The sequence below is a fragment of the Bos mutus genome, chromosome 11 (genome assembly GCF_027580195.1).
Source record: "Bos mutus isolate GX-2022 chromosome 11, NWIPB_WYAK_1.1, whole genome shotgun sequence".
NCBI lineage: Eukaryota > Metazoa > Chordata > Mammalia > Artiodactyla > Bovidae > Bos > Bos mutus.
This window is the reverse complement of record NC_091627.1, coordinates 42,980,190-43,001,168: the sequence shown is the minus strand read 5'-3', so window position 1 is coordinate 43,001,168 and position 20,979 is coordinate 42,980,190. Positions and strand designations below refer to the sequence as shown.

Here is a 20,979-nt window from a genome sequence, read left to right as displayed (position 1 = left end):
GCGTGTAGAATACCAAGAGAAGGAAATTTTTTAAGTACACGTTATCCATCTGACACAAGCAGTATGAATCTTGTTATCCAAGAGGAGCCCTGACTGAGAACTATAGTTCCAAAGCAGGACTGGGAAATGGATCGTCTCATCATGGCAAGGTGGCACGTGCTTCCCAGCATGTGTGTTTGACTGTGGGCTCTTGGGGAGAGCATGTCTTGCTTTGGAGATTTTTATTCTTCCTCAAGCCTAGGTTTCTACACGGTTATAACACTTAGTAGCTATCTCATTTGGTAAAGAGAATAATCCCAATTTTATCAGAGTTAACCTGTGGGGCAGCGGCCTTACAAAAATTAAAATAAACATGCTACTGTAAAAAATACTCATTATATGACTAGCTCGTCAACTCTTCCCTCCCTCTCTTTGCTGTAACAGGCACCTGTTGGCTTAGAAATGTTCGGAGTTCTCACTCTAGTGCGCCAAAACTGGCACCCTTCCCATGCTGGTATCCACCAATCCCCCACCCCCACCCCTGAGACCTGCATATCAAATATTACTTCCTGCTGTCTATGACCACATCGCCTTGGCAGTTAACCTCAAAAGCAAACACATGGGGAGGAGAGAAGTCCCTGGAGCTGGGGAGGAAGGACAAGCCTCAGGGAAGTTTCAGACATTTTTGCTAGTGCCCAGGTGCAAAAACCTTGGTCACGTGTATTTCAACGTCTCATCAAAGGCCTCATCTTTTCTTCCCCGGGATGGAGAGCTGAATGAAACACTCCTCTGCCTCCACTCCCTACCCTCCTGTTCTTGAAACACACATATGGGACCCCCCTACCACCCAAAGGTGAACCACACAGAAACAGTGTCTGGCAGCTCACCTATTCTCCACGTGTTCAGGGGCTGACCGAGGCTGGCACTCTGTTCAATGTTGATGGTTCCTCGGCAACACGGGCTACGTTTATTTAAACTGAACAAGTTATAATCATCTTTTTCTGGTGTCCAGGGAGTTCAATGGTTCAGGGTAACAACTGTCATGAAAGTCTGACACAACACCAAAACAGGACTGGAGCCAAGGGCAGATGACATCTGCTTACCTACATATCCCAAGGAACCAACTAGCTGTGTGACCCTGGGTTCATCACTCGACCTCTTTGGATTGCAAGAAGGGAGATGGCATTTTCCTAAGCTGCTCTCCAGCTCTACAATTTTATGGTCCAGTTGCAACCATTTTACTTTACTGAGAAAGGGCGATGTACTCTCCACTTCACAAGGGCAATTTCAACTGAGCAGTGCTGTGTTCCTGCAGGAGGAACAATACTTAAAAAAAAAAAAAAAAAAAGTTTAAATTTAAACTATATTTAAAAAAATAGTAAAAATACAAGAAGTAGTAAAAACAACAACAACAACAAAAAGAAAAACCCCAAACTCTCACTTGATTTCTTACTAGCCTGAAAGTTTGATCTACAAAGTAGGTTGGTTAACTTTGCTTTGAATTTCACAGCTTCCCTATCTTCCAATAAACATAACAACCTCTTCGGAACAAAGATTCCTAGAGCGGTGCCTGCTGCAGTTCATTACAGCCAGAAGGAAAGCCCTGCCCAGATCCGGTGGGGTAAGAGCTCTTAGGGGCCTCTCTGACTCCAGCCTAGCCCGTAGCCTCCAACTAATTGGAATTTACCGACAGTACATCACTTTATCATTTCTTTGATTCAGAACTTTAAACAGCACCATTCCACCTAAAGCACGAAAGCTCAAAGATGGATTTTGATAGCCTGGCATGCAATAAGCCTAAAATTTAGCCTCACCTACCCGGACCAGCTCTTTCTCTGAGTTCCCCCGGCATATACCTAGGGGTGGGATTTCCTTGTCTGTGGAAGAAACCTTTGGACGCCGGATGCCTCCTCTCCAACCTGCCTGACCTGCCCCCTCCCCCACTATCACCACCACCATCCTTATCTGAGTCCGCTACAACTCAAGAGTCACCTGGATGAAAGTGAACTTTCCCCTTGGCTAGTGCAGCAAGAGGTACTTTAACTTCTTTGCATTTGTCTCTATTTTTAAAAAGAATATTATACTTATAAAAGTTTTCTTAAAACAGGGACTCTGGGGCTTCCCTGGTGGCTCAGTGGTAGAGAATCCACTGAATGCGCCACAACTACTGAGCCTGTGCTCTAGAGCCCAGGAGCTGCAACTACCGAGCCCCTGCGCCCTGGAGCCTGTGTTCCACAACAAGACACGCCGCCACAAGAACCCCACGCGCCACAACTGGAGAGTAGCCCTCGACTGCCACAACTAGAGAAAAGCAGTGACGAAGACCCAGCACAGCCAAAAATAAACAAATACAATTAGTTTTTTTAAAAAAGAACTCTCCTTACAATACTGGAACTACAAGAGTTCTTCAGTATTATTACTATTCAATCCCTTTATTTTAGAGATGAGAAAGCCAAGTCCGGAGAGACCACCTGACATCTTGGGCACATTGGGGCAAAGAAGTGAAGGGGACCGAAGTTTCCCAACTCCCAGAACTTGCTGCACAAAGCAAACTGCTCCCCATCTGCTCTGCTACTTGGTATCCGTTCAAAAGCTTCTCCTGTTGGGTGTATCCTTTTTTCCCACAATAGAGTCCTGTGCTGCACAACGCAGGTGTTCAATAAATGCAAGGAAGCTGGAAGACAGAAGACAAGCTCCCCTAGGCCCTCCTCCTTATGAGAAGACCCAACTTTGTACCAAGTCTCTGTGGGGGAAAGTCCTGACTCATTTTCAACTCCCCCCACCCACCTCCAACTAACGCCCTCTGCTTTCCTTCAGACCTTCCACCCAATCCTCAATCCGCCCGGAGTATAAACACACCCTCTGCATATGCATCCCACGTGAATGTCCATGGAATTCTCCAGGCCAGAATACTGGAGTGGGTAGTCTTTTTCTTCTCCAGGGGATCTTCCCAACCCAGGGATCGAACCCAGGTCTCCTGCTTGGCAGGCAGATTCTTTACCACTGAGCCACCTGGGAAGCCCCCTGAATGACCACACTCATGTCCTTACATACAGAATGAGGGGCACAGCAATGATTCCCAATTAAGTGTAAGTATGCAAAGGCAGAAAAACTAAGGGACCAGCCCTCTTCCTCTAGAGATTATAGCCGTATTTTTTAACAACTGTGAGTTGAGAAAAATATGACAAACATCCACCATGAATTCAATAGTATTTTATTGAGGTTATATTTTATTATTGTATAAATGCAACGGCATACATTGAAAGAGTAATACATGTATGTGGGTGATGTTATATACATATTTGCTTCACAAACAACACTTGAAGTGCTTATGGGTCCCCAGCCACTTGGGAAACTGCTGGGTAGAGGCATTGGTTCAAGACTTCAGAGGTGATGCCTAAATGCTGGGTGTGCATGTTAGTCACTCAGTCGTGTCCAACTCTTTGCGATCCCATGGGCTGTAGACTGCCAGGCTCCTCTGTCCATGGGATTCTCCAGGCAAGAATACTGTAGTGGGTTGCCACTCCCTTCTCCAGGGGATCTTCCTGACCCAGGGATCGAACCCAGATCTCCTGCACAGCAGGCAGATTATTTACCATCTGAGCCACCAGGGAAGCCCCTAAATGCTGGGGAAGGACCTTGAGTCTCTTATCACCTTCCTCTGACATCTGCCAATGGGCCAATGAAGATACCACCAGAGAGGGTCCACGGTCCGCTCACTTCAGAGCTCTCATTCCATCTCCCTTCTTGTTGTATTTACTACTATCACAGGCAGTGGTATTTCCAGCACTTCTTTTTTGGGGGAGAAGGGTCTTATTCTAGTCCTCTGGTCTATTCTTGGCTTTCCTGGCAATGCTGCCTCAGGTAGAAAGCCACTTTCAGTTTCTCCCCAGGAATTATCTCTAAAGAGAAAGCGCTGACAAGTGATGGATAATTTGCATTTTAACCCTATTCAAATTTGGGTAAATGGTTTAATATGCATGCTAATATTCTATCATTATTCCAATTAAGGAAACTATTATGTTAAAGTGTTTAATCAGGAGAATTAGGGAGAACTCCAGACACCTAAAATTAACCTCTAATAGTCTTGACATTCATTTTATTTAAGTGCAATTTGCTAAGCTATAAGCAACTCCTTGCCTAAGACTTCTGTTTAGGCACGTGGGGATTCCTGATAAGACCTAACAGCAATTCATTTCCTAACTAGATTGCTGTCTAAAAGAATAAACTAAAAGGGCTGCAATTTAAATACAATCAAGTCCCCAAGCAGTCACATTCCAGAAGACTTAAACATCATCATCTTGATCCCCAGGAACAACAATGCTATTCGCATCAGAAACAACACAACCACTTCCTCTTTCTCTGACCTTCTTGGTTTAATTACTTCCTGTGATTTCTTCTAGGGCTGAGTGTGCTTGCTCCCAGGGCGGCTGGCTTTCCATAGGAGACCGATTTGTCTGGAAGGTGCAGAATGCCAGCTGACAGAGATTATACACAAAGTGCTGGGACTTCCTATTCCTCTTTCAGTGATGGATTTCTTGGGCTGTCTGGCATTCACCAAGAACTTTTTTTTTAAGTAGTAAGAAAAGAAAAAATTCTTCCAGCACCTTACCATCTAAAGATCAAGCTACGCCTCAAAGCTGAAAGTCCTGCCAACAATGGGTAAAGGCAGGCCCTTGATAATATCTCTCTGCGTGGAAACACCACCTTCTTGACCAATGAGCTTCTTCAGCAAGTTCCAAATGCCAAGTATGTGAGGTTGCCTCTGAAGACACAAACCTGGCAGCTGGGAGCTCACCGTCATCACAAAGACAGGCTCTTGCTACTCAAACAGGGGTCCTTGGATCTGCACCAGCAGCATCGGGAAGTTGGTTAAAATTGCAGCATCTCAGGCCTTCCCGAACCAGAATCCTCATTTTATAAGATTCCCATGCACATTCAGGTTTAATCCTCTTCTCAAAATAGCTAGGCTAAAACCAGGTCTTAATGAACAGCAAGCTTCGTTAACTATTTTGCTCACACACACTCCATCAAGGGCAAGGTGGCTGGTTGTGTTTCCAAAAGCGGTCTCTGTAGAACTGCTCTTTGTATCAGTACAGAAAATGCCATCTCTGTGGGTACTGGTTCTCTGCTCCACAGAGCTGAACAGGCGAGCGAGGAAGAAATGTCACCTCACTGTCCTGAGGCATTTACGGGATCCTGTGCATGCATGTTAAGTCACTTCAGCTGTGACCAACTCTATGCAACCCTGTGGACTGTAGCCCATCAGGCTCCTCTGTCCAGGGAGCTTTCCAGGCAAGAATACTAGAGTAAGTTGCCATTTCCTACTCCAGGGGATCTTCCCGACCCATAGATCGAACCTGGGTCTCCTGTACTACAGGTGGACTCTTTACCATTTGAGCCACTAAGGAAGCCCTTTACAGAGTTCTAATTTCATCTGCTCAATGGTAATATAAGTCAAACTGTACATGCAACAGATTCTTTGCCAAAACTGAGGCTCTATGCAGTTGTTCATAGTTGTTCTACAGACACGAGATGTGAAGTCAAAGGACCTGGGTAAAAATAACAAATCCTGCTCTGTGACCTCAGACAAGATACTTAACCTGGCTGAATCTTTTCTTCGCCTGCAGCTGTGGACACTGTTGATTCATGGACATAATCCATCCACATGTGAGTGCATGAGTGTATTTGTATGAACACACAACACACACTCACCCTAAAAATGACTCAAGAACTTGTTAGGGGATCTGGGAAGGGTGTGGAGCTCCTCTAAAGCTTTGGACAAGGAGTTCCCTATACCCCAAATCTGGGAATCCCAACGCCTGCAGCTTGAGGGGTAACTCTGCAGAGGACGAAGAGGGCAAACACCTCTGGTGGCCAATCAGTCCATCATCCAGATAACTCTGGTGTTACGCCCTTAAGGCACAAGGAAGTGCCTAGCACCCTAGAATGTAAGCTCCCCAAGGGCAGAGGCTCCCTCTGAGCCACAGCTGGGGTCCTGTCTGGCAGGAAGGTGGCTGGACACTGTGTGAAGTAAGTGAAGGGCACTCTGCAGCCAGTCACTCCCTCTCCTCCAGTCTCACCCTAACTACTATTTATTTTATCCAATAAATAATTTATACATGGCTTTTCAATTAGTGGCCAAGAATTTTCTAAAGTGAAGTTCCTTAGATTCAGAGAATACTACATTTCCAATGGACACCTGTCATCTGATATCCACTACTTTTCCTCAGGATAAAAAGACATGTAAGAACAGAACTGGTTCACAAACAGCAGACTCCTAATCTGAAATCTGTGCATGCGTGCTCAGTCATGTATGACTCTTTGCGACCCCATGGCTCCTCTGTTCATGCAATTTTCCAGGCAAGAATAGTGGAGCGGGTTGCCTTTCCTCCTCCAGAAGATCTTCCCAACCCAGGGATCGAACCTGCGTCTCCTGTGTGATCCACCATTGGCAGGCAGATTCTTTACCACTGTGCCACCCGGGAAGCCTGAAACTTGTTGACCCACAGTCTAACGAGAAGACAAGCATTAGCCTTCAGGGCCAGAAGTAGCATTAGGCCAGGGCACACCATCCAGGCACAGCAGACCTGTTTCAGAATTTTGAGCCTGAGAAAAATCCCAGATTTTGATTTAACCTATTAAACAAAGAAGAGACATTTAATTACTCTGTTTAAGACTGTATTTACACTTATTCAGCTTTAAAAGTTCTACAAAAAAATGAGTAAACATATTGGGATATAGATGATTAAATCTCTGGCCGAGCATCCACTTTATTCCCTGGATGGAAATATAAACACAAACACCAATATGGCACACAAATAGACAAAACAAGCCATAAGCCAGCTTACTCCTAAGAGAACTCTCAGCCTCATCCATTCCCCCCACAAGCCTACCGATGCTCTGTTTTAGAAAGAATTTGAACGCTGTTGATAATATGAGTTCTAGACCAGACAGGGGTGGCAAGAGAGCGAAGGATGCTACTACAAAGGTAAGTAAACTGACAGTAAGCATCAGAAGAGGAAAGAAGTAGAGAATGACCCCAAAGCCCACGTTTCCTGCACCACCAGAATGGCAGCCTGCCCCTCTGAATAGTTTTTAAAAACAAACAACTTCAAGTCTTTCTGGATGTACATACAATATGAATAATCATTTAATTTTTTATATAAGGTCAAACTTTTTCAATTAATGAACATTTAATCAATCAATGAATGTTTGCAGAAAGCCTACTATGGGCTTAGCACTCTGCCTGAAGATGGGTGTACAGGTCAATAAGCTATTATTTCCACACCTGGAAGGGCAGATAGGCCAAGCTTCTGGGTGCATTCTCAGGGTGGGATGCAAATACAAAATAAACAGTGTTATCTGAAAAATCAATACTGGAGGCCAGAGCCAAAGCAATGAGAAAAAAAAGTAAGAGGAATAAACAGTGAAAATGAAAGACAAGGATGAACCAGGAAGGACAATTTTAACAACTCAGCCTGATAATTAAGTTTTAAGCACTTATGAATGGACCACAGGAAATATATCTAAGATTGGAACTGCAATTTGAAAAATCGTTATTTTTACAAAGAGGAGGAGCCAAACCCATACATTTTGAAGGTGCTCATATTGTTTTCTCTCTTCAATCACAACTGCTAAATGCCCTGCTAAATGCCAGGATGAAGTAAAAATTTGTTTCTTCACCTGTATGCTCTTGTGTGTGCTTAGCTGCTCAGTCCTGTCCAACTCTTTGCAACCCTGTGGATTATAGCCCGCCAGACTTTACTGTTCATGGGATTCTCTGGGCAAGAATACTGGAGTGGGGTAGCCATTCCTTTCTCCAGGGAATCTTCCCAACCCAGGGATCAAACGCAGGTCTCCTGCATTGCAGGTGGATTCTTTATTGTCTGTATGCTCTTGGGGCAATCCACATAGAAATTCTGTTTTAAAATAAATATTCAGCTGTCCTTTGAAAGTAGCATAAATAACATAAGCAGGATTTGCTATCATGTGTGCAACATACCCCAAGTGAACATACTGTTGACAAAGATTACCTTAGAAATGAGTAATTACAAAACAGTTGGTCCTTAACTTAGCCAAGTCCTATGCCAGTTAATATCAAGCGTTTTACTAAGATCCTGGCCTGACTTCCTTCCCCTGACAGGGACCCCATCAAGCTGTGGTAACCGTCTTGCATGCCTACCATGGCAGGCACGCAGAAAACACATTTTGCTTCACAGAGCATGCTGCCCACCAGTGCAAAATATTCCTTCTACTCCAGTGACTAAAAGCCCTTAGACAATGCCTTAAAAAATACTGATCAAAAAGAAACATTTACAATAGTTAACAAGTTTATCAATATGACTGGGTCTTTAAAAAAAAAAAAAATAAAGGCAGTCCAATTTACTTAAGAGAAAACAAGCCAAAACAAACAGCCAAATGCAAAAACTTCCTGCTCTGCCTCTATTATCATCTTGTTCAAGTTTCTGAGGATTTTGCTGTTAGATTGTATATTTGTGTTCCACCCCATAACATAGGAACTCTGCCAACAGTGGCGCTCATCGGCACAGCTGTCTCCAACTTCAAGTGTTAAGACTCCACGAGAACCCTGTAGCTATTGCAAATTGTTAATATTTTGATCTCGGCAGACACTATCCTAAAGAGGCAGAAAACCAGGCTTATTGAGTTTAGACTCTTCCACTTCCCAGTTCCCACAACAGTGATTGGAATCAAAACGGTTTTGACTTTTCCATCCCAGATCACCAACACCAGATAGTTCTGCAACCAGTTTCCACAAGACACGTCAAAGGCTACAGGTAAAACATGGGAGTTTCTCAGAAGGAGGCTTATGCACACCTAAGTTAACCAAATACAACAATTATAATTATTGCGTTTGTCAGCAGGGACAAAACAACATTTTAAAATAATCAGATTTGTTTTTTTTTAACTTAATAGATCTTTATTAAAAGCAACCACAATGTGCCTGATGATATTAGGCCAACAAGTAGAAAACTAGGCAACAGAAGTAACCCTGAATCCCAAAAGCTCATATTTTGGGACAGATGTAGCTGTGTATAACAACCCAACTCTAAATGGTGATAACTGTCATACAGTGTGGAGGGAAAGTGCTATAACGAGTCCACGATTTTTCCTTAGGGAGTGAGGGAGGGGGAAGTCCGGGAGGACCTCAGAAGAGGAATGACTCAGGGCTAGTAGTAGGGGAATGAGCAGAATTTCACATGTTGGAGAAGGAAAAGAAGAACATTCTGGAGTAAACAGCATGAGCGAGTGGACCATTCAGAAGAACAGTTTTAATATTGATACTGATCCACTTTTTATATATGTTATTAGTTAAAGGGATCAGAAAGCAGAGGGAATCAGGTACAGCTGGAAAGGAAGTAGCATCTGTTAAGATCCCTGTGGAAACAAACTCAGCAGATGGAGGTTAGTGAACGCCCACCACCTACCAAGACTATAACCTTGCAGTAGGCTTTTAATTTTATACAATGACAATGTCCTGGCTTATAAGTTGTTAAAGGTCTTTCCAAGTTTTTTGTTTTGTTTTGCTTTCAAGATTTTCTAAGGAAGAGACCAAGATTTTCTAGGGAAGAGATCAAGATTCCAATTCTTAGTGGACTCCAGGATTCTATTCTGGTAGAGCAGAAACACACCTACTTTTTTAAGGCTAAGGCAAAGAGAAGGGATCAATACTTGTTCCACTGTGTCTAATTTTCATAACTACTTCAATAACTATACAGCTAACATTCCAGTAATAATCAACTCTGAATTCACATTCCTTCCATTATCTTAAGGTGTAACAAGCCCAAGTTTACTTAAATTCACTTTAATACAGTATGTGCCTCATAGCATTTTCAGGGAAGATAAGGGAAGTGAAAAAAGTTATGGCAATGACAGGATGTCACTAATTCAGAAGAATTAGGGACAGTATGACTGGCAGAAACGGTCTGAGCTTTGAAGTCAGAATGACTAAGGCTGGCCACCCTCTGCCCTTCTGAGATAGCACCTTGTGGTGCTTGAAAACACAGTCCTTCCTGAGACAGCCTACTAGGGTTATTTAACCTCTCTGGGTCTTGATTTCACCCCCCCATAAATGGAGGTAATAAAACCATATGTGCTTCCCTGGAGGCTCAGTGGTAAAGAAGCCGTCTGCCAATGCAGGAGACACGAGTTCGATCCCCAGGTTGAGAAGATCCCCTGGAGAAGGAAATGGCAACTCACTCCAGTATTCTTGCCTGGAGAATCCTGTGGACAGAGAAGTCAGGCGAGCTACAGTCCATGGGGTGGCTAAAGAGTCAGACATGACTGAGCGACTAAACAACAAACAAAACCATATACAGCACAGAATTGTTGAAAAGACTAAAGGAGTAAAGTGCTATAAAAAATATTTGCTGTCTTCGGTAAGTAATGTAAGCTTCCTCATGGGTTAAATGTGGTAACACCTCCCTCACATGGTTATTTGAAAGTGAGACTGTAAAAAACCTCTCGGTGTCCAGCGATGAGCCGACACCAGAAACCTGTGTTATTCCTAGTGTGTGCTGTAAGCTTTACACAGGCTAGCTCATTTAATTCCCACAGCAACTCCACGAAATCAGTAGTTTTCATTCCCATTTTATTCACTCAGATAAAAGCAAAGTGAGATACATCAGTAACTTGCCTTGGATCAGAAGGTGACCAAATGGCTAAGCCTTGAGCCATATGTTACAAATGCATTTAAAGCAGGATCTTTGGCCTTCGGCTGAAATAACCAGTTAGACATTTTTCAGTCAGTTGAGACTGAGAGTAAAGACATCAGGGAATTATTCTTAATTTTGTGAAGTGTAATCATTGTCTTGTGGTTTCACATAAGAGTATGCTTATCTTTTGGAAAGTAAGCTCAAGTAATTGAATATAAGAGTTCTAATGTCTAATTTCTTTGAAATGGTTCAGCAAAAAATATTTAAGCTTTTTAAGTTTTTTTCCAAATGGGAAACCTTTCAACATTAGGGAAAGTATGAGTGAGGGTGGAGTTATAAATCCATCCTCAGCAAGATGTGTGTTTCCGAGAAGAGTTCATCAACAAAATAGAAAGCTGAACGGTAGCTGAGTGGCTCTTGAGTTACTGCTCCTTGAGAAGAGTTTCTTCATTTTGTCTGCAAATTTCCAAATCATTTATAGCCATGATCCAGTGATTTAAAGATACAGACGAAACACACATGATTTAAAAAATTTTTTTCCATTTCCTCTGTACAAAAGGTCACTTTCAATAATTTATTGAGTTATTTTAATTATCTTTAATTTTTAATTTCATTATCTTTAATTTTCACTTACTGAAAAAGTCTGTAGAGTTATAAATCTTAACATGCATTTCTGTCTGGAGAGGGACAGAGGGTCAGGCTACTTTTTATACTGAAGCTATTGTTTAGGACCATCAGCAAAAAGAGCTTTACTAAATTTATAAGCATATATTCATTACAGAGGAATTTTAAAATGACAGAAAAAAAGAATATTAGAAGACAAAACATATATTTTTTAAAATTAAGCACAATTTTACCACTTGCAAGGTTTTGATTTATTGCTAAATGTAATATATTTAAATACCTGTATTGTTTAATAAAAACCTTAAATATATGTGGGCTGTCAGGAAGATCTATTTTACCTAAGACACAAATATATCTCCCTTTAGTTTCCAGTTTGATGTCACTTCCTTATAACACACCTTGCCTACTTCCAAAAGGTATCTGAGGAAGCTCAAACATAAAAACCATTAGAACAGAAAACAGAAAATAGATTGAAATGCATACAGAGGAGTGGGAAATAAATCTAGCAAAAACCTAAGCTAATATGGCTACCATAACCAAGCAAAAATTTTAGCTCTGAGCTTGAGACGGTGGTAGTAAATAATAAAACAAAACAGAAAACCAATCACAGCATGCCCTGTAAGTCTGAAAGAAACGTTCTTCTGGGCACCAGCATTTAAAAGGAATTTTTCAGATGGGCCATTACATAAGAACGATGAACAATATAATGGACAGTGTCCACAAATGGGCAGTTTATACAGCCCATGCAGCCTATTTTTTTACCAGGCATTTCTTGTCTCATGACAAGGTCACTGCATTAAAAGTAATTCAGAAAAGGCCATTTTTGCAGCAGGCTAAGGCGCCACAGCTTTCTGATTCTCTAACTGAAACCAGAACCTAACCTCAAATATCCATTGTCTTAACTGGGCTTCTGACAGCGGTAGGGACAGCCAGTTCCATGCCAAACTGCTCTGAAAGCCTGGAAGAGAAATATTTATTTCTTGCTGATGATTCCACCTGAAATCCCTTTGCTTTGGATATCAGATGGGATAGGATACAAAGCTGACCTGCCCTAGAAAGGAAGCGGCCAGGCCAGCATCCTTGAGCAAAGGAGGCAAGGAACCCCAATCTAGGGTGATGAACCAATCAATCTCCAACAAGCCCTGAGCATGGCAACCTTCCCTTCCTGCTACTACTGCTATTTGTGTGTGCAGGGACAAACAAGGACCCATAAAAATACCTGTTTATTATTAATAATCATGTCCAAAAGGAGGCAAGGCCCAGAAGCATATTCCTTACCCCACCCCATATTTCAGCCCTAGAAGGGCAACATTTTTCATTTTACCATTTCAAGATACAGTCTATGAAGGCCAAGCAAAGGTCTAACATAGAAAGACCAACAGATGTGGTGGGACATGGGACATGCACACCAGGTAAGATCCTCTCGGGCTACTTATGGGACAGGTGTCCTAAGTCGGGTGTCTGGCAGACTAGTGGTTACTGCAGCCAAAGCTCCCTGGGGACCCAGAGAAAGGAAATTCCCTTTCCCAAACACCAACTCTCCCAACACCCCCTCCCGCCCAGCCGGGCGACAGCAGACGCCAAAGGACAACGGGGCAAAAAAAAAAAAAAAAGTGAGTAGATGCTTACAGCACAGCATTCTATCACCTGCTGCAAGACAAGCCCTCCCCGCCGGCCAGCCCTGAGTCACTTCCCCTCTCTGCATCGGGTCTCAATGCTCGCGGGGGCAAAAGACCCGGGGCCTCTGGCGCTGGATACCTGCAGCCCCCAAGTCGGCGCAGACACACGCTGGGCCTCCCTCTAGGCAAGTTCCCGTGGCTGCCGACCCGCTCTCTGCGCCCCAGCCGGCGCCGCCGCTACCTTGGCTAATGGCAGCTCTGAATGAAAGAAGCCGAGACAGGCTCCGGATTTATGAATGTGCAGGGGAGGAGGGGAGGGATATCATGTGACAATAAAGGAGAGCGTCTTATTCACAAAAAAAAAGTGGCTGTGGCGGGCACAGTCACGGAGCAGCGGCGGCCGCCGCGATGCGGTGACCGCTCGGACCCGAGGCCGACGATCTCAGGCACCCGGCCCGGCAGCCCAACCTCTAGTCGCACCCGCGATTGGAAACGCCTCGGGCGCTGGCAGAAGAAAGGCAAAGCCGCCTCGGCGGCCGCAGGTTCACGAAAAGCTGCACCTCGGCCAGGGGCTGAAGGAAGGCACGGGTCCCGCGAGGGGAGGTGGGGCCGCCGGACAGCCCCTCCAGCGAAGAGCCCTGAGCTTTGTTCGCCTCGGGCCCGCGGGCCGGGCACGCACTCCTGTGCACGCGCGCACACACAGATATACACAAAGATACACACAGAGACACACAGAGATATACACACAAGGGCCCCGCAGCGCGCTGCCCCGAAGGCTCCCGCCCTCCCCCGCCGCACATCCTCGGATCCGCCCCCCGAGCAGCCCAGACCCCGCGGGGCGCCTGTCCCCGGCTGGCCAACTCGTGCACACACACGCACACGCGCCGCGGGGCCCCAGGGCTGCTCCAGCACGCCGGCCCGCGCAGGGACCCGGGTGCACGCAGACCCTAGCGCAACCCGCGCCCAGTCCTCCCTTAGCTCCGCAGTGTTTTTTATGAATGAAAATGTGGTATGCAAATGAGAGCGATTCAAGAAAACGACATGGCGGAGTCTGGGCCCCAGTGGGCTTCCGAAGGGACCGCGGGGCTAGCGGAGGGGGCGGGAGAGTCACAAAAGTCACCGGGTCAAAACCCACCGACCCCTGGAAGCCGGAGCGGGGATGTCAGGTGTTCCGCTCCCGCCGCCGAGGATCTCGAGAGGAGGGGTGATTTGAGTCCCCGGAGAGGGATCGGGGACCGCCCGGAGGTCACCCGCGCGCCCTTGGCCCCTGCAGCGGCCACCAGCCCGCCGACCCAACACGCGCCCCCTCCAGCCTGCAGCAGTTTTCGCCCCCTCCTCACTTCATCAACAAGGGGGGGAATCTCGTGTCCCACACCCCACAGACCAGCGAGTCACTGCACCCCAAGCCAAGTTCACCCAAACAGCGTCCCCGCCCGCGTCCTCAGCCCCGGCCCCCACGCTGCCCTCGCGGGGCACCCTCGTCCCACCCCCGCGGCCAAACTTACTCGTCCGGGTGTGTTTCTTCGGTCATTTTCTTGTTCACCTAGACGCCTGTCCCGCGGCGGGCAGCTTTGCTCCCTTCATCTTCCTGTCCGCTCATCCTCCCCCCCACCCCCCTTCTTCACATCTCCGGAGATCGCCTGATTTGGTTGGGGGGAGCTGCTAGAGATGAAGGGGGCGCCGCAGAAGCCAGAAGGGGAAGCAGGGCGACGGGAGCGTGGGGTGAGGTCTGGGAGAAGGGGTGCACAGGCAAGCTTCGCGGGGAGTGAGCGCCGCAGGGCCGAGGGGCAAAGGCGGGCGGGGGCTCCGAGGGCTCGGGAGCGGGCGGAGCGGGGAGATTTGGGCAGGGGACGGCGGTAGGGGAGAGGAGGAGAAAAACAAGCGCGCGGTGGAGCGGCGGGGACTGCTGAGAGCAGGAGAAGAGGGCCGGCCGCGGGCGGGGGCTCGGCCCGGGGTTGCCCCAAGGGGGCCGGGCCAATCACGGTTCCGGGGAGCGCTCGGCGGCCAGGGGAGGTGCGCCCGGAAGGCGGTGCAGGGCGCCCCGTCCGAGCCCCATCTCTCGACTCTACCGATTTACTCCATATTGGATTCTCACCACCGCCAACAGGAGGAGGAAGTAGGGCGGAAGCGATGACGTCTTCCCAGCGGCCAGAGGTGGTGGAGTGCAAAAAGCTTCCTACTTGCGACCGAAAAAAAAAAAAAGGAGGAAAAAAAAAAAAAAAAAAACTTTGTCCGGCCTACTGAGCATGCCCGACTTCCTTCCCTCCGTCCCCCCCCCCCAAGTCCCTCCCGGCTTCCACTCCCCGAGGAGCCCCGGAGCGGAGTTGTTTGCGCCGCGTTTAACTCCGGATCCTCCCGCGTTAGCGCTCCGGGTTTTAAGATGCCCGAGAGGAGGGAGGAGGTGGCAGCGGGGGACTCGCACACATCTGGCCTCCGGTTGGTTCCCTCCCTCCTCCCAAACCCCTGGATTAAAAATCGGAGGGAAGAGGAGGAGGGGGAAGACGGTGAGCTCTGGGGGTGGCCGGAGGGTTGCTGGCCTTCGGAAGACCAACTAACCCCACCTTGGGTCGGGAGGGTGGGAGCGGAACAGGTGCATTTGCCAAGATTCTGAATGGCAGAGGCTTTTCAGTTTCTCGTAAATCTCGGGATCTCTTTTCTTGGTAGGGGCTTGGGCGTTTTTAAGGAATCATTATTTGTACATTGAAAAAAAAAAAAATCCAACAGAAGCCAGGAGCGTTTGCATTCCAGTAGAAATGAAGGACTTTCCCAGGTTAAAATGCAAATCCAAATATGTTTTTTAAATTATTAAGTAAATCTCAAGTTGGTGGAGAATGGTCCTTGTCTTAGGCCCTTGAATGCCAGTTTCTGGCCCAGAGGTTGCCAGCCCCATGGGCTTCGGCACAGTGAGGTGGGGACCCCTGCTCCCGCTCTATCTCCCCTTTGTTTTTAAATTATTTTCCTAACCTGGCCTGGGACCGTGCCCAGGATAGGCCCGCACTTTTTAACACAGCACTGTCTAGGCAAAGGGCAAGCAACCTGCACAACTGTGCCAGGGTCTTTGCTTGGCTTGATGCTCTGCTGTTGCAGTTTTGAAATTCTTTATGGTGTTTAAACTGGGGGCTTCACACTGCTACTTTGCAGGGGTCCCAGAAATTCCATCGCCAGTGAATATTTCCTTCTGGGGTTTAGCTAGGGAGCAAGAGATATAGTCCCTGTTCCTTCCTGCTCTCCGAGCACTTTTATGTTCTCCTGAATGTCCCAAGACACTACACAAAAAATTTTAACTTAATGGCAATCACTGAACCAATTAAGAGAAGACTAAATATATGCCTCAAATATTGCATAGGTAAAGGGTATATGTATGCATTTGGAGAGTCACAGTACTCTGAAGAAAGTTAAGAGTTTTCACCTTGAGTCAAGGGAAAACTAGTGGTTTACCCTAGGCTTTGTGTTTAATCTTAACCATGATCTTTGTGGACACAGATTGGGGTTAAACCCAATCAACCACTCTATGCTAAGTGCTGGTATGTGGTGGTAAAAAGGGCACTAGACAGGGGAGGAACACCTAGGTTCTGGTTTCCTCCTAGTAGCCCCAAGACCCTGAGTGAGGCTTTTAGCAATTCTTCAGTTTCTTTATAAAACAAGGATACCAAGGCCACACTTGTCTTTCTCAGTCTTTGAGACCACTGAGGGTCTATGAGAAAGCACTGAACAAAGCAAGACCTCATTGGCATCTAAATCCCCATGAGGTGAAGGCATCTACCCAGTTCTCACCTTTGCCCATTTGTTGCTTTTCTCAGCAATGTTTGAAAGAAGTCGTATTCAGTCATTCCTGAACTTCAGGAACATGGACATTTGTCTTGTCAGAAATATCCACCCAATGGGCGTCACCCTCTAGTTCAGAGTACTCAAATGACAAGGTTACAGGTGAGATGATTATTTTCTGCAGGTAGGCAAGCTGAATCTGTGTCATTACAACTCATTCATCCATCTCCCTGCTAATAACAGTGAATGACTGGCCCAACCCAGGAGCAAAAGAAAACATTCCAAGGTCCAAGAGTCACCAAGTCCCAACTTGGATGTTCTGCTGCCAGACTCCAGCAGGTCCTTAAGTTCTCTGAGCCTCACACTATCCTGTATTAACAAGGTAATATCCACAACATAGCGTTGTTGGAGGATTAAATGGCTATAAAATGAAGGCACTGTGTTAAGCACACTGCAAATACGAGATTAACGGCAACCCTTTCTTCCCTTTAGCCAGTGGATTATCAAATGCTCTCTCTTTCACTCCTGGTCCTTTATGTTCCTCTAAAGAAAACCTTCCAATTTTTGCCTTGTTCATTACGCAAAAGGAATCTTTTTGATGAAAATGTCCCAAGCAGGTCACCCCTCCCGCATCAATCGCTAACTATGACTGGCAGCTCCGAGAATAAATGGCGGTATTGAGTGAATAACTCAGATGTTTATTGATCGGAATACCAGGGTGTTATCAAAGCCTACTGGATAGTTACCATAATTGGGGATATCACGGATTCAGAGTTTTAATGACATTGCTGAAAAGAGCTAAATACCCACATCCCTGTCTCGCCCCGACAAACAGCAAAACAAGGGGCAGGCAACCCAAGGGTGTCTCGTACAGGGTGTCAAAAGTAATGTCGATCTGCTCACACTTCAGGGTAACTCAGCGGAGTCTCCCGTAGGACCCCCAGCTACTCGCCTCCGAACCCGAGTCCGGGGCGGAGGAGCACCCGCTACCGAGTCCTCCGGGCTGGCCGCCGGGAAAGCCCGGAACCCGAGAGACCCTAGGCGGCCTCGGGACGGGCATGCTCAGTAGACCCGCGTGCTAGTTTCAATCGGAAGCCGGCCTCGGCCCCCGCCCCCTCCCGCCCGGCACGGGCGTGGGGAGAAGCGGACATTTTCTCCTCCACAATCCGCTCTCTCTTGTCCTTCGCCCCCTTTCTGCGTCCTCCCACTTTTCGCCCGTCTGGGTCCGACTGGGCGCTGGTGTAGATCTCTCGGGAGTGGGCTGGTGATAGTGACTCCCTTCGCCCTCCCCCAGGGTTAGGGGGGTTGCAGGGTAGGGGGTGGTTGGGGAGGACTCCACTGTGCCCTAAGGTGGTTTGTGCCGCCCGACCGCGGCCCTCAGGAGCCCCCCCACTGCCGCAGCGCCCCCCACTCCCCGCCCCGCGAGGCGTGCGCAGCTGCGCCCCGCCTGTCCTCATCTCACCCTCATCCTGCCCCTTCGGTATTTCTCAATGACCGGCGCTCGGAGGACACTTCCGACCCGGGAGGGAGCGGGTATCATTAGCGCCAGCTTTATCAGTTCCTTCCGGTCTGCCAGGAGCCCAGCCTTGCGCGCAGCTTGGCCGCGCCCTGGGCTCTCGGGTGCCTTTATTTTTCTGTTTAAACAAGCAGTCGTGTGTGTCTGGGTGTGTCAAACGAATGTGCAGCCCGGCTGCTCCGCCCTCCCCCGCACCAGACCCGCCGGCCGGAATGGAAACCCAAGCTCTCTCGAAAAGAAGGGGATGATGCAAACTTAGAAACTGACCCGGCGTCCGGGAACGATGCCCCTGCGGGGCGCGGCGTCCCAATCCCAGCATGAATGGCTGGAGCCCGATTGCATAATCGGCGCTGTATAAATAGCCGACGGGCGGGCCGCTGACGCGCTCGCTGGTCCCGTTATCGTGAATACTTCATTCCCGATGCTTTCACTCCCGGATCATTTTCCCTTTCAGCTGCAAGGCTGGGATTTTAAATAGCAGAGATGAAAGGCTCTCATTCCTGCCTCCCTGCTCCCTTGAGGTCATGTATTATGAATGAAACCTCGCTGCTTCCTGATGGCTCACTTCAGGTAGGGGAGAGACTAAGTCAAGGCAGCGGTCCACCGAACCTCATGTGTGTGTGTGTGTGTGTGTGTGTGTGTGTGTGTAGGAGAGAGACTCAGAGTCAAGGCAGTGGTCCACCGAGCCTCGTGTGTGTGTGTGTGTCCCGGAGGGAGAGAAAGCAAGAATAAATGATTGACAGGGCTGGGCAACCGTCTCATCGAGAAAACGTAACCGCTGATGGTTTGCCTCTGGAGTTTCAGTTTACAACTCTACAGCCTCATTGTAAAATAGATTATGCAAAGGGTCTTTTCGGCTGTGGCTGCTCACTCGCCTTCGGCCTCCGACAAGTGCTGTTTCAGTCGGAGGAGCTGGTTCCCTTTCTCGGAGGCAGCAGACATCCCTGACTGTAAAAGCCCTGGGGACCTCTGAGGTCTAGAAGAAAAGCAGTGCCACGGGTTAGTTTAGCCACTCTCTTGTTTCTTAGAAGCTTCTGCTATGTCCAAAGATGAGGAAGTGCAAAAACTTATTCCTCCCAACTGTATTTCACAAATACATGGTTGTTTTAAAAATGATAGTGTGCCGAGGGTTTTTGTTTTTTTCTTTTTAACCCTTTCTCTTAAACACCAAGTTTCGACTTATTTTCTCAAAATAAATGACTGGTTCTTCACCAATGCATTTCCGGTAAGTGAAAGGCAGTGGCCTGGTCATTATTTTTCAAACCAGAGGCTTATTGCTCCAACCTGGATTTAAAATGCCAGGTCCTTTGTGACGCTTTGGGATTATAGGAGACCATGAACCCAGGGTCCTGCCCTCCAAGGTTTTCTGTAAGGTGAGGCAACAGTCCTATACAGAAGACATTAGGGCAATGGCTGACGCCTTTAAAACATGAGGTAAGCAGGAGAGAAAGCAGAGGTCAGGGAAAGGAAGGCTCCCCAGAAGAAGGGGTGTCTGAGCCACATCCTGAAGGAAGGCGAGACAGTGTAGATAACTGACAGCCCAGTGAACCCAGAAGCCCCAAGGTGTGACAGGGTGGGGAGCCAGGGTAACAGAAAGGCTGAGAAGGATGGGTCTGGGAGGCAACAGAGGTCATGCTAAAGGAAGTTAGACTATCTTGAAGTCTGGGAATCTTTTGTAGCAGGTTCACAGACATAGAGACATTGGGCATACATTGTCTGGGGGTTTGGAAACTGACAGCCCCACGGTCAGATAAGGCTCCAGATAAATTCTATTTATGCATACCTTTTTTCAAAAAAAAAAAAAAAGAATCTAACAGTTTAAAATCAGACCGCTTCACATAAAAATCAAGATTTTTGGCTCCTCTTAAAAAATACTCCAAAGATGCAGGGACTATGAGTACCAAATTCTTATTTGGTAACAGTTGACTCTTGGTGAATGAATGGTGGCTGGCCCGTCTGTCAGGCTTCTGGCTCCTGTAGGCATTTAAGTTTTTTACTCTGACATAAAAGAATCCTTTATGACTACATCAAGGCCCCACTCTGTGACCCAAAGTAGGCCGAGCTTGGCAATAAGTACACAGCATTTTACATGAGGATCTCCTGGCCTCTTGGAAGGAAAGATACCAATCTTCAATCTCCTACTCCAGGACTATTATAAATTAGGCCAAATAATAAAATAGATTAGAGTGAGCTCAGTCAGAGCCCAGTGGCAGGGAAGCAATGAGGCCTCTAAAACAACACAGCCCCAGCCCAGACTCTGCTTCTGGGAAACTCAACCCAAGATCTCTGCCAACAGGGCAGCTGAGGTTCAAGTGATCTACTGGAAAACTCCCCAAATGGAATAATGTTTGTACCCCAAACTTATGGAGCAGCATATATAAGTTTCATAAGACATTTTAAGCAGGGAATGCTAAACTCAGATTTATACTTTTAATAGATTACTCCAGGCATGGAGAATGGTTTGCAGGAAGCAAAGGATAGTTAGGGAGAAATTTTCTTCTTCCATGACAGAAATAATAATCCATGACAAAGCACAGTGGCGTTGGCCATGGAGATGGAAAATAATTCCAAAGACACAAGTGGGATGGAAATGAGTTGGCTTTCTGACCTATTAGATATGGAGACTAATGGAAAGGTCTGGGAAAGTTTATAAGTTGTTGACTTGGGAAATTGGATGTATCTTAGCGTCTTTAACATGATTAGGATAAAAGGAGAAGGGCTTGGTCACCAATAGACAGTTGTTACCACTCAACTCTGAGATCAACTAAGTATGTCGGGGATTGAAGGATATAAAGGGAAG

General features: G+C 46.9%; 1 protein-coding gene and 1 non-coding gene across 2 annotated transcripts in view; both read right to left on the bottom strand.

Moving 5' to 3' along the window:
- The window catches only part of SPRED2 (sprouty related EVH1 domain containing 2), a 127,416-nt gene extending 109,165 nt beyond the window's left edge, over window positions 1-18,251 (bottom strand). Inside the window, 2 exon segments of the mRNA XM_005893571.3 lie at window positions 14,404-15,074; window positions 18,126-18,251. Of these exon segments, the coding sequence (XP_005893633.2) occupies window positions 14,404-14,429 (26 nt within the window). The 5' untranslated portion in view covers window positions 14,430-15,074; window positions 18,126-18,251.
- Window positions 2,927-2,997, bottom strand: TRNAG-GCC (transfer RNA glycine (anticodon GCC)). Its single transcript has one exon. It is a non-coding gene; the product is annotated as a tRNA-Gly (tRNA).
- Window positions 18,252-20,979: the final 2,728 nt, after the last annotated feature.